This window comes from Dromiciops gliroides, chromosome 6 (assembly GCF_019393635.1).
Source record: "Dromiciops gliroides isolate mDroGli1 chromosome 6, mDroGli1.pri, whole genome shotgun sequence".
Lineage (NCBI taxonomy): Eukaryota > Metazoa > Chordata > Mammalia > Microbiotheria > Microbiotheriidae > Dromiciops > Dromiciops gliroides.
The window spans coordinates 14,696,728-14,711,483 of record NC_057866.1 but is presented as its reverse complement, the minus strand read 5'-3'; the positions used below and the strand labels follow the sequence as shown (position 1 = coordinate 14,711,483).

The following is a 14,756-nucleotide window of genomic DNA, read 5'->3' as shown; positions in this document are numbered from 1 at the left end:
AAGGCCAGTGCTTTATCCACTATGCCACCTAGCTGCCCCCATAGTCCTCTTTATTATCTCTGTTGTGGTACCATTCACTTTCCTAATGTTCATCATGTATAAATTTCTCTACTTATTCTGCAGAGCTATGTATTTAACACTCTTTTCCAGAACTACTGGATGCATCTTAACCTCATTTTTTCCACTGCAAGCCCTGTCCTCAGCTGGTTTTGGCCTTAAAATATACCATGATTGGGGCAGCTAGGTGGCGCAGAGGATAGAGCACTGGCCCTGGAGTCAGGAGTACCTGAGTTCAAATCCAGCCTCAGACACTTAACACTCACTAGCTGTGTGACCCTGGGCAAGTCACTTAACCCCAACTGCCTCACTAAAAATATATATATATATATACACCATGATTTTGCTTTTGTTCAGGTTGCATGGGACAGCATACTTTAAAAAGTTTATCTGCATAAATGTTTTAATTCATTCTTCTTTTCAACACTTTTTCCTGCTACTCACAGGATTATTTGATTTTAATTCAATTACAGCACAGCAGCAAGGATGGCCAACTTCTCAATCATCACAGAATTCCTCCTCATGGAGTTTTCCAGCACGTGGGAGCTGCAGGTCTTACATGCTGTGCTGTTCCTGGTGATTTACCTGGCAGCCCTGATGGGGAATCTTCTCACCATTGCTGCAATTATTACTGACTCACACCTTCACTCTCCTATGTATTTTTTTCTGAGCAACTTATCTCTGCTGGATATCTGCACCATCTCAGTCACGCTTCCTAAATTCATTGTGAATTCCTTGTCTGGCACTCAGTCCCTGTCCCTCCTTGATTGTGCTGCTCAAATATTCTTCTTTCTCCTCTTTGCAGCAACAGAGTTTGCTTTGCTTGTGGCCATGTCCTATGACCGATTTGTGGCCATCTGCCACCCTCTCCACTATGGGATCACCATGACACCAGCCCGTTGTCTTTGGGCAACAGCTGGCTCTTGGCTCAGTGGGCTTATCTATTCATCTCTGCACTCAGGGAACATGTTCCGTCTGCCTTTCTCAGGATCCAATGTGATCCACCAGTTTTTCTGTGATATCCCTCATGTCTTGAAAGTCTCAGCCTCTGATGTGTTTAATACTGAGTTTGTATTAATTGTAGTGAGTTCATGTTTTTTGTTATGCTGCTTTGCCTTTTTAGTTGCAACCTATGCTAGTATCTTCTCCGGTGTGCTCAAGATTCCTTCTGTGGAAGGACGTTCCAAGGCAGTTTCAACCTGCTCCCCTCAGTTGATAATCCTCATGTTGTTTCTTGTTTCTGTAATTACTGCAGTCCTCAGGGACGCAGCAGACACATCACCTATCCAAAACCTTTTCATTGCAATGGCCTGTACAATACTGCCCCCACTATTGAACCCCATCATCTATAGCCTGAGGAACCAGAAGGTCACAGTTGCCATGGGCAAGATGGTCAGGAGGTTGTTTTTTTCCCATGAAAGAAATGTATATCCTTGAAAACATAAAAAGCTGACGAATATGTATTTGGCCTATCAAACGTGCAACATAAGGTAGTCGAAAATAGGGAGAAATGGCAGCAAAAAAATGCCACCCCTTAGATGAAATGTTACATGAAATGGAATGAATCATTTATTTTACCATAGCATAGACCCATTTATAAGTGGTTATTGTCTATAGTGGCATTATCATGACACTAGTCCATTGTTTTGGGGCAACAGTGCCATCAGAAGAATGGATGGAACATTTCGTGATCCCCTGAACAACAGCAGAGAAGCTTAACCAAAAGCAGCCATCAAGATGGTTTTGTTTGTTTGTTTGTTTGTTTGTTTGTTTGTTTGTTTCTCCTCCCCAGCATATATCTTCCCTTTCCACTTTTATACCTTTGCTTCCACTTATCTTTAGGATGGCAATGTCCTTCTACTTCCTTACTTGTTGAAGATCTACTTATCCTTAGAAATTCATTAGTTCCAATACCTCAAGTCAGGATACATACATATATACATTCAGACTTATGCACATGCATGCATGCACATATATATACATAAACATGTATGCATATGCATACATGCATATGTACACAGAGATATTTGTGTATATGCGCATATGTGTATACATACTTATGATAAAAATATAACAGATGTAGTTTCTGGGTAATTTAATTACTTTATTAATAGACCAGCAAATTATTAATAAAACAATGGTCATTTATCTGTCTCTCTCACACTAAAACTCCTTAATGGTGGTGAGGTCACCGAATATATTCCCTTCGAGGAGGAGGTATTCCTGAGTGATGCCTAATTACATCTGATGGACCATTTTCATTTGAAGGTAGGCTATATTAAAATAAAGGCTGATAGTAGCCCACCCCCAACCTAAAGCTAATTATTCATATTCACCCCAGAACAAATTTTTATGGCTCTAACAAGAAATTAGAAGCGTCGTTATTTTCTTATCAAGATTCATAAAAATGTGTAGATGTGATCAGGACCAAGGAGAGTATTTGTGATGAAATAATGGGATTTAGCAGATACTCAAAGACCCACCTGGAGATTAATCTATACTGATTGAATCAAGTGAGAGTGATTGACTTCTGATTAAGTCTACTTCAAGTTAATTGGATTGTAATCACACTTGGCTATCCCTTAAGAGGTATTGTTCTCAGAAACTAGACTGTGAACTCAACTTGAGAACACCTTCAAAGCCAATGGATTTGGATGATGCCAACCAATCAGCTTGAAGTAGTGTGTAAGGATCGCCTCTGTTCCAGACCTATAAAAAGCTTCCACAATCAGTTTGCTGGAGAGAGTTCGTGATTGAAGCAGGCTTGTGGCAGAGGACTTGAGGAAGAACCAGACCAGGCTGGAACTCTAGGCTAAATAGGCTTTTTTCTTAACTTTCGGAACTCCATGGGAATATCTGTATGCTTTAGTAAATGTTTAATGCCCAAGGACTGGTGCTAAAGCTTCTAATTTAAGGCGACCACAATTTAGATGTTAAACATCACAGTTCAAAGAGAATTGACTTTATTTTATCAAGAAGGACTTTGGAATGGGGAGAAGTAAGGATTATTTCTCCAAGATATTAGTTACAAAAATAATTTCTCATATATATATATCTCCAATTTGTTTATATATACATATATGTACACATATATACATAGATACATGTATACACACATATATGATATAGATACATATGTGCATATACACATAATTGTAGTTTCCCTTGAATGTAAACTCTTTGGTTCCAAGTTTTCTCATTTATAAAATGAAGAGGGTGGCCTTGGTGACCACTATAGTCCCTCCATCTCTTTTTTGTGCTTGATTTTTCACAAAATCATTCCTCGTTTCTCAAGTTATAAGTACTCTTTCATTAATATAACTTATACATTATTTACATTTTTTCTTATGTGCTTGTTGCATTTTATTATATCTAACTATCTTTCTCATGGTTGATTCTCTGTTCCCTCTCTTAATAGCATACATGTAGCTGAAATGGTACAAATAATGGCTTTCTTGAAGTGATCATGCATGTTTTCATTGGCACAATTCGAAGTTACAATTACACAAGATGTGGTAATTTGAGGGAAATATCTGGTCTGAATTTGAAAAATTAACCACTTCAAGTGATGGAATACCGTTGTGCTTTAAGAAATGAACAGTGATATTGTAAGACGATCAACTGTGAATTACTTAGCGATTCTCAACAATATAATTGTTCAAGACAATTCCAAAGGACTCATGATAAAAAATGTTTTCTATATCTAGAGAAAGAACTGATGGTGTCCGAATTCAGATAAAAGCATACTATTTTTCACATTTTTTATGTCTTTGGAGTGTTGGTTGTTTTTTTTTTTTGGTTTGTGTTTTCTATTACAGCATGACTAATACAGAAACACATTTGCATTGATCACACATGTATAACCCAAGTGAAATTGCTTATAATCTCAGGAAGAGGGGACTGGAAGAGGGAGGAAGAGAATTGGGACCTCATTGTTTTAAAAAATGGTGTTAAAATTCCTTTTACATGTAACTGAGAAAAATATCATTAAAGAAAAAAATTGAAATCAATTGGATCTATACCCAGAAGCAAGTGGTTCTTTGGGCCATTATATTGGGATATAATATAATGGGTCTGGTCTAAAATGCAAACACATTTTTTTTTAACTGGCTGAGGATGATTAAATATTTTAAATGGGCAATAGGCAAGAGAGGGCAGGAACATTAGACAAGATCCCACCCTACCATGCAACCTCCTTTCTGGAAAAGAGGAATGGTCTCAGAGGGATCTATTTCTCCCCCTCTTCAGCAGGGAAGATGGAGCAGTGGAGATCAAGAACTAACTGGTTCTGGCCCATCTAAATACCACCATTTGTTTAGTTCTTTCCCAATTATTGGATTTCTAATTCCTTGCTATTATAAGTGCTGTTAGAATGACTTCCATGAAATAATAGAATACATGGTAAGCAATAACATGAAAACGTTATGCACATTAACATCAATATAAATGCAAAGAAAAGTCTTGATTACACTTTATATAATACTGAAATTGTTGTTATTCAGTTGTTTCGGTTATGTCTGACTCTCTGTCACCCCATTTGGGATTTTCTTGGCAAAGATACTGAAGTGGTTTGCCATTTCCTTCTCCAGCTCATTTTACGGATGAGGAAACTGAGGCAACCAGGGTAAAGTAACTTGCTTAGGTTCACACAATGAGTACTGTCTAAGTCCAGATTTACACTCAGGAATATGAGTCTTCCAGACTCTAGGTCCTGGCACTCTATCTACTCTGCCACATAGCTGCCCTGAATTTACTGAAATTGAATTCTATATAATTATAAATTTTAAGTTTTCTTTGAAAAGAGAAGGGTGAAAGAGAATATGACACTTTCCCTATTTAAAAAGTGAAGGATTGTGGGTCTAGAATATATTTTGACACTCAATTGGTCTGTTCTTTACTCTGGTTAAACTATTTTTCCCACCCCGTTTTATTCTTTATTATTCTTTGTAATAGAAAGGCAACGTGGCGAAGTACATAAAGAGCTTACCTGAAAGCTAGAAAGACCTGATTTGAAGGAATAATACAATCGTACCTTTCCAAATATCAAACCAGTATTACTCTTGTCTTTTGCTTCCTACACTCTTGTTCATGAGTTGAGGAATAAAATTGGTGAAAGACATCAAAGCTTACTGCCTGGATCTACAACAAATTGAAGTAATCCAGTAATCTCAATAGTACACTCACTATAACAAAGCAATTCCTTCATGTTTCCATAGTTTATTCATTAATCCAATCACCACATGACTATTCCAAACATTTTTCAACCTCCTCAAGCTTCTTACAACACCCCTCCTCCTACAGTTTAAGAAACTTTGCCTTAGAGGGAAGGGTGCTTCCCTTATTGTGAGAATAGCCATTTGACAGAGAAAAGGATATTACATTTGATATTAACAATATTATAGTTAAACTTTCCTGTAATTGAGGTCTGTTGCAAGTGCATGGGGTATGTTATGCAGCTCTATATCCAGAACATGGTGGTTCGTGTGTCAGGAGGTACTGAGTGAGCATAATAGAAGTGAGGAATTATTGGCATACTCTGCTGTTAATTCATTGATTTTTTTACCTTGTTTGAGCTCTTGGTGTCCTAGACCATGGCAATAGCTAAAATTGCCTTATCTCTTGTTCAAATCTCCTATTTCTTTTTTATGATTATGTAAAACATTACCATATTTGTCATTTTGTAAAAGAAAGCTTGATTAAAATGAAAAAAAATGAAAATAAGTGAAAAATAGTATACTGCAGTCTGTTCCATCAATATCCATTCTTTCTTTGGAAGTGGATAGTATGTTTCATCAATAGTCCTTTGGGATTATCTTGGATCATTGTATTGTTGAGAATAGTCAAGTCATTCACAATTCTTCATCAAACAATATTGCTGTCTCTGTGTACAATGTTCTCTTGGTTCTGCTCACTTCACAATACATCATTTCATACATGTCTTTCCAGGTCTTTCTGAAGTCATCCTGCTTGTCATTTATTATAACACAATAATATTCCATCACCATTATATACCACAATTTATTTAGTTATTCACCAATTGATGGGCATTCCTTTGATTTCCAATTCTTAGCCACCACAAAAAGAGCTGCTATAAATATTTTTTTACAAATAGGTCTTTTTCTCTTTTTGGGGATGTCTTTGGGATATAAACCTAGCAGTGGTATTGCTGGATCCAAGGGTATACACAGTTCTTTAGCCCTTTGGGAATAGTTCCAAATTGCTCTCTAGAATGTCAAAACTCCTATTTCAAAGAGGTTTGAGAGGCTTGAAGAATCTGATTCTGCTTCACAGATTCTTGGTATCTCATGGAGTCATTAGTTTCCATATACCCAATTTTAATTTTTAAGGCATTATTTTCCTCAGTAAGCTTTTGCATCTCCTTTTCCATTTGGCCAATTGTATTTCTTAAGGAATTGTTTTTTTTTCAGTCAATTTTTGTGCTTCTTTTTCCAGCATAACTATCATTTCTCTCATTTCCCCCCATTTTTTCTTCTACTTCTCTTATTTTATTTTGTTTTTGCAGGGCAATGAGGGTTATGTGACTTGCCTAAGGTCACACAGCTAGTAAGTGTCAAGTGTCTGAGGCCAGATTTGAACTCAGGTCCTCCTGAATCCAGGGCCAGTGCTTTATCCACTGTGCCACCTAGCTGACCCTTCATTTGATTTTTTAAGAGCCTTTTTGAGCTCTTCCAAGGAAGACTTTTTGATCTTGAGATAAGATCATCTTCCCACTTGGGTCTTCACTTGTAGGCATTTTGACAAAGTCATCTGAGTCTGTGTTTTGGTCTTCCCTTTCACCATGGAACCTGTCAATGGTAAGGGTCCTGTTTAGTTTCTTACTCATATTGTAGCCTATTTTTAAACTTATAAAGTTGAAGTCTGCTCCTGGGGCACAGGGGTCACTGTTGCAAGCTTCTTGTGCTGGGGGATAGGGGTCAGGTTACTGGCTTTTTGTTCTGAGGTCTCTGTGGCTTTTGGATTCCTCAACACCCTTGGCTTGCTCCTTGTGTTGGGATGGCTTGGCTAAGTCATGCCTGTCCTTTGGGTCATTCTCTAGCCGGCAGTTTGCCCTCTCAGTTAGGGATAGTGGGTCTCACAAATGGCCTGTTGTGCCACCAGCTTTCTGAATCAGGGCCAAGGGGCCTAAGCAACTTATTTATGCTGTGTCCAGGAGCCTCCTGCTGACCTACCCAGACCCCATCTCCTCAGCGTGCCACTTTCAGTTGTACCGAGCTGCCCTGTGCCAAGCTGTGCTGAGCTACTGTCCCCTTTTCTCAAGTGAGACAGTCCTTTCCTGAAGTCTTCTAAATTATCTCAAGTAAGAAGATTGTGTCTGTCTTTCTGTAAGTTCTGTAGTTCCAGAATCCGTTTAGTGACTTGATTTAATGTTGTTTTTGAGGGGAACATGAGAGAGCTCAGGCAACTTCCTGGCTTCTCTTCACCATCTTGGCTCTACCCTGAGAGGCTTGAAGAATCAAAGAAAATGTCTAGTCTTCTATCTTGCTGGTTATGGGATACCATTGTGCTCCTTCACCATCTCAGATCTTCCCAAATGTTTGCTCTTCAATTAAATCTCTGGATTTCTTCAGAAACCAAAAGCCTTTTGTAACACTTGAGTAATTATATTCTTCATTTATCTCAATTCCTATTCTTCATATCCCTACACCCACATTTTTTCCTTTCCCATAATACCAACTCCTTCCCTTTGCCTTTCTGTGCATTACTTATTCTTCTATATATTAACCTATAGTCATTTTCCTACTTTTCCCATGTCCTCTTGAAGTATATTGACTGAAACTTGCTCGACCCATTGGGATCTAAGTAATACAGAATTACATTGTAATATTAATCTCCATTACATGGTGGAAATAGCTCTGAAATTGTGTCTGCACATTCAACTTAAAGCTTTGATTCTCCACTTTTCTTATTCTTTCATTTGAGTTAAAAAAACACTTTATTTTCTGAGTGTTTCTTCATTTTAAAAAATGAATACAATAAAGACTTTTTATACTAAGGTTCAATAAAATGAGGTAATGTATGTCACAATATTTGTAAATATAAACTACGATGAATCCCAGATAATTTTCTGGGAAAAAAGATAGAATGTGAGCCCTAGAATACATGGTCTTTTTGCCAAGGCCAAAACATTTTTGGGGAATTTTTATAATATCAAGTAGCTATTATCATTATATTTTAAAAATTACATTTGTATACTTTTCACATGTGAATCTAAATCTCTAGTGGAAACAAAATGGAAAGGAGTCAAAATTAGCAGATGCGTATTTTAGAAGAGTTTGAATTTTTCATTGATCACTCTTCTACACTACCTAATAGACTAAATGTTGATGACCACTGTTTTAGCAAGATTAAAGGAAAAACCATTTTATATATGAAATATTCTTTTTGTTGCATTCTTCATTTGTTTCAGTCATGTCCAACTCTTTGTGAACCCATTTGGGGCTTTCTTGGTAGAGAAATACTGGAGTGGTTTGCCATTTTTCTTCTCCAGCTCATTTTACAGATGAGGAAACTGAGGCAAATGGGGTTAAATGACTTTCCCAGGGCCACATAGTTAGTAAATCTCTGAGGCCATATTTGAACTCACGAAGATGAACCTTCTTGATTCCAAGCCCAGTGTTCAATCCCTACCTATCCCAATGAGAGGGTCTATGACTATCTAATTATTCGCAAAAGAAGGGTAAGAAAATCCATAGCAACCAAAAGGTATTGTTCCTTCTGGCTACAGATAGATATACAAATATGTGTATATATGTATGTATAAAGATATATATACATACATATATATATATACACAGATAAATGTCTATATATAAACTCATGGTTATCATTATTATAATAACTGTTCTTGTTATCATCATGATTCTTATCATATCAAACAAAAGGCATAATACATGACTAATATATATTTTAAGATTAAATAATTAGATAATGTGGATAATAACAAGGAATATAATTCTCCCACTTTAATGTCACATCCCTATTGTCCATTTTACCCTGAATTTATTTATTCAAGGGAAATAAAACTGGAAAAAATAGAAATAAAGAGTTAGAAAATGGGAGAACCATGTTGATGATAAAACTATGTCCACTTATACGAATTATATGGGGGAAATGTGATGTGTATTGATTAAAAGAAAAAAAGGTGATGGACAGAAATCTACAGATAATATACTCACTCTGTGAATATATCTGCTTATGCAGAGAGTACAAGGAAGGCATATATAGGTCTCTGGTTTACTTAACTGCCTCTAATTGGGTCCCAGCTTTTTTATGGTCAGGAGAAATAAGGCTATACATTAATGTTCTCCTAAAAGGTCAACTCTACAGAGACATATTTATGCATATGTATATGTAAATCATGCATAGATAGGTGATTGGTAGGCAGATAGACATTCATATCTTCATATATTCGATATTTTTCCCATGTGGATCAATGTCTCTCCTCTAAAGTACACTTAAAAGAAACCAAGTTAAATGGATTAGCCTTTTGGGCAAGACTAAAGGCCACCTGGAAGATCCACATGGACTATAGGAGTCCTAATGGACCACATAAACCTAAAGGATGAACTCATTTTTCCATGTTATTAATAAAAGGACCTCTCCCTAAACTAATTATACTCAAGGGAAAGGTCAGAGAATCTGTGGCTAACAAGGATGAGATTATAATACTGGCTCATCTGGAGACTTCAGGAAGCATTTCTGCAAAGGACACTGGGCAGTACATTTTCACTCACCTAATGTTCATGAAATATTTCAGCAAATGTACTAGCTTCCCATGGTAGTTTCAGCTCCCTTTGCTCTCTGAAGCTCCAAATGAGAACAGAACCAACCAATTTAGTGAGGATAGAGATGATTTTTTAGTGCTGTCTAGCACCTGTGATTCGGTAAGAAAAATAATCAATACATATATTGAAGAGGAGAAATGCTACAACTCTTCATTCAGGTACTGTTTTGTTTGATATTTCATTTTGGAATGACCAATTTGCTTAGTGAATTAAGTGGGTATTAGAAGTCTAGGGTTTGATCTCTACCCTTTAGAGAGTCACTTTGGTATGGCAGACTTGAGTTAATGAAAACTGCAGCTTACATCCTTGCTCTAGGATAATGGCAGCTATGTAACTGAGGACAAGTCATTTAACCTCTCTGAGCTTGAATTTCTCATCCATAATATGGGTGTAAAACCTGCAGCATCTCACAGAGTTTGCGTGAACCATGAACATTATATTGGTAAAAACATTTTGCAAAATAGTGCCATGTAAATATTAGTTGTTGTGGTTGTTATTGTTATTATTATATCATACATAAACGGACTCCACCTCTAGCTGAGGCAACTTCAGATGTGTAGATTGGGATAAACTACACATTTTTGTCAAAGCAGGATAAGATCTGTTTTCCCCCTTCCCTCAGGGTTATGAGAATGAAATTAGTTCCTTTGAAGAAAGTGTACCAAAAAGTCTAACTTGTTATAAACGTGTTTTGTACCAATAAAATAATTCTTGTTATACATATTATCATTAAAATTAATATTATCTCTATCATTATTAGTTAACAGGCAACATGACTGTAGCTAAAGAAATGATCTTGTAGGAAGAAAGACCTGGATTCAAATCCAGACAGAAACTATTTGGGGGACTCTTCTAAATCGCTTAACTTCCCAGTGCTTGAGGCCACTAAAACTATTTTTAATCGCCATCACTGCAGTTACAGGAGAGATTTTCTTTTCTGGTACATTCCTACTTTGATAAGATCACAGGTCTCATTAAATATTATTATTATTAGAGAGCGAATATAATATACCAATTATAGATAAACATACACATACACATACATATACCCATACACATACACATACATATACCCATACACATACACATACACACATATATATGTATATATATGGAGGGAGAGAGAGAATGATTTCCAATTTAAATGACAAGGACAAATATAGGTAGCAAGACTGTAAATCTACTAGAAACAAAAATCTTTACAGAAAATTCCTTAGAGATTCTCAATGGATGGCAGAGAACAATGGGATATCCAATCAAAATCAATTTTAATCAGTGATGAATTTTTTGTTACTACATTAAATAATAATGACAAGAATTCACAAGAATATAGTACCTTAAAGTTTGCAAAGATTTATCTTTATTTTTCCTGAAGACAGTATCCCCTTTTCTAATTATGCTCAAGAGAAAAGTTAAAGGATTTAAAGCAACTAACTATGGCCATACCTTTGAGAAGATCAAAAGGAAAGATTACTACATTTGGAATCTGAAGACCTGAGATTACAAATTGGCTTTGTCACACATCACCTGTGCCAACCCAAAAAAGTTCTGTACCTCTCTAAGCTGCCTTTGTAATTAAGGGAGCTGGGTATGTTACCTCTAAACCCCATGCAGCTCTGAATCTTTAATCCGGTGATTCCATTTAAAAGATCCCTCCAAATAGCAAAAAAATCACTTCTTCCAGGGCCTCAGCAATTCCTCAGTTATATATTAAGGAGTTTCTGACCATTCAGTGGAGGATTTAGGTAGGTCTCTGCTTTAAAGAGGCTGAAACAGACACCAGAACTTTGACATCCTAGAAAGTAGAAATGCATATGTACATGGAATAGACAACGTTAAGGTGCCAAGTGTCACTGAAAACTAAAGTTTTAGTTAGCATAGTGTGACTGGCAATTCTAAGTATTCAATAAATGGTCTTTCTATATATCTATCCATCCATTCATCCATCGACCCATCTATCATCTATCTATCCATCTATCTATCTATCATTATGATCTATGTATATCTACAGATATATGTTTCATATTGGGATATGGAGGCATCTTGCAAAGGGGAATCAATCTGGCATTATAGTGGGGCGTGTGTGTATGTATATGTGTGTGTGTGTGTGTGTGTGTGTGTGTGTGTGTGTGTGTGTGTGTGTGTGTAGGGCAAGTCAGAAGTGGAGGTCCTATTGAGTAAGTCAATTCAAAGAGAATCAGTTTGTACAATGGGGTAGATATTTTCAGTTTATGAATTGAATGTGACACTTGGCACCTTAATGTTGTCTATTCCATGTACATATGCATTTCCACTTTCTAGGATGGTAAGTCACATTATAGCCTTTTTAAATGGTCTGATTGACTCTGTAACATGGTGAGGAAGAATAAGTTGAAGGTCATGACCTTTCTATGTAATAACGTGCTTCTGTGTTCTCTTTTTAGAGTCTGGTATCCTCTATTCATGTTGTTTTAAGATGAATTACAAGACTACAGGAGGCATGATCAATTGTAGCGCCATCATGGAATTCTTCCTTATGGAGTTTTCTAGCATCCGAGAGCTGCAGGTCTTACATGCTATACTTTTCTTGCTGATATATATTGCAGCCTTGATCGGGAATCTCCTCACTCTCACTGCCATTGTCACTGACCAACACCTTCATTCTCCAATGTATTTTTTTCTGAGTAACTTATCCCTGTTGGATCTTGGCTGCATCTCAGTCACTCTTCCTAAATACATTGTGAATTCCCTGATAGGCAATCAGTCCATTTCTCTCCTTGGTTGTGCTGCTCAGATTTTCTTCTTTATCTTCTTTGCTGCAGCAGAATTTGCTTTGCTTGTGGCCATGTCCTATGACCGATTTGTAGCCATTTGCCACCCCCTACACTATGGGGTCACCATGACACGAGTTCGTTGTCTTTGGGTGGCAATTGGTTCATGGGTTAGTGGGTTCATCTATTCAACTCTACATACAGGGAACATGTTCCGTTTGCCTTTCTCAGGATCCAATATTATCCATCAGTTCTTCTGTGATATTCCTCATATCTTGAAAGTCTCAGTAGCTGAGGTTCATGATACTGAATACATACTCCTTGCCATAAGCTCAACTTTTGTTTTATTCTGCTTTGGGTTTTTAATTGTATCCTATGCTCACATCTTCTCCACTGTGCTCAAGATGCCCTCTGTGGAAGGACGTTATAAGGCTTTGTCCACCTGTTCACCACAATTGATTATCCTGCTCTTATTTCTTCTTGCTGGCATGGTCACAGTTTTAGGTCCTCTATCAGACACTTCACCAGTCCAGAATCTTCTGATTTCAATGACCTACACAATATTGCCTGCATTCATGAACCCTATTATTTATAGTCTGAGGAACATGAAAATCAAGGCTGCCCTGGGTAGAATAATCAAAACTATCCTTTTTCCCAAGAAGGAAATGTCCATCTTTGAGAAAATTAAAAAGTAAGAGAATGTATGAATGAGATGTTGCATGTCCAAGGTAACCAAACAAGTAGTCTAAAAGTAAAATTTATAGTTAATGTTTTGTCTACAAATAAAAAATAAAGCACCAGAGTATCCAGGTTGGACAATTGTTTTATTGCAACAAAGATATCATTCATTTAAAAATTTATTATTAAGATACATATTAGGAGACCCTATAAATCTATGTCTCTGACAATTCATTTGGTCATGGACCTGATAACAAGGACTGAAATCAAGAGAGAAGTGGATGGAAAGTTTATTGTCCCATGTACAACAAAATTTCAATGCATAATCCTGAATGATAAAATGATGGAAGGATTCTCTTCCAAGAAAAAACGTTGGTTTCTCACCTAGGTATCATTATAGCTAGTCTTTTTGTACCTCTGTTCTCATCCCTAGCTGTTTGAAATGTAGTGATGTTTCAAAATTAGGTTCAGTTCATGGTGCCTTCCATGATTCTACATTAAAAATATTCGTTATTAATGTATTTGATAACTCTATTTGCATTGTTTTGTGCTTGTGCAATAGGGGTTGGGGATTGTTCAAGGGATACTTAATGAATTAATTTCCTCTAGACAGGTTGATAAAATTAGAGGATGTGTGGGAGCAATCAGCACAGACAGTGAATTCCTCAAGTCTTAAATGAAATGCAAAGTTGGGTCTACACTCTGTTACATTTATTGCTTTGGCCTCTGAATCAGTTGAGGTTTTCAAACAAATTTGATGGAATTAGAAGACATGCAATCATCATCCTTTGGTGGCCTTTTAAAAAAGTGAGACAGAGGGGGCAACTAGGTGGCACAGTGGATAGACCACCGGCCCTGGATTCAGGAGGACCTGAGTTCAAATCTGGCCTCAGACACTGGACACTTACTAGCTGTGTGACCCTGGGCAAGTCACTTGACCCTCATTGCCCTGAACCCCCCCCCCCAAATAAAAAAAGTGAGACAAGATTCTCTAAAAAAAATCCCACTGAAGCCAGGACACAATCTTGAGGAATGTGGGTGAACTCTGGCATTAGAAAAGGGATCCTGTGAGGGAAGAACAACCCTATTCTTGAGGGGGAATGTGTTCTTAGATTCTGGGAACAAGAAGAGGGTTCATGTGGATCTCTTTCCTCTCCATTCCTTTTTTTTTTCTTTTTTCTTTTTTTCTTTTTTTTTTTTTTGCGGGGCAATGGGGGTTAAGTGACTTGGCCAGGGTCACACAGCTAGTAAGTGTCAGGTGTTTGAGGTCGGATTTGAACTCAGATCCTCCTGACTCCAGGGCTAGTGCTTTATCCACTGTGCCACCTAGCTGCCCCCTGAGAATATCTTTAGAAAGTAAGAGCTGGGGCAGCTAGATGGCGCAGTGGTAAAGCACCAGCCCTGGATTCAGGAGTACCTGAGTTCAAATCCGGCCTCAGACGCTTGACACTTACTAGCTGTGTCA

At 37.2% G+C, this 14,756-nt stretch overlaps 1 protein-coding gene and 1 pseudogene across 1 annotated transcript; both read left to right on the top strand.

The window, feature by feature from the left end:
- The first annotated feature begins 543 nt into the window (after positions 1-543).
- LOC122731810 (olfactory receptor 14I1-like) lies at positions 544-1,494 on the top strand. The gene has a single exon (XM_043972082.1). The coding sequence runs from the start codon at positions 544-546 to the stop codon at positions 1,492-1,494; it is 951 nt and encodes a 316-aa protein (XP_043828017.1).
- A 10,848-nt stretch (positions 1,495-12,342) lies between these two features.
- LOC122731809 lies at positions 12,343-13,192 on the top strand (annotated as a pseudogene).
- Positions 13,193-14,756: the final 1,564 nt, after the last annotated feature.

Coding starts and splice junctions, on each gene's coding strand:
- LOC122731810 (XM_043972082.1), top strand. CDS start 544: ATGGCCAACTTCTCAATCATCACAGAATTCCTCCTCATGGAGTTTTCC.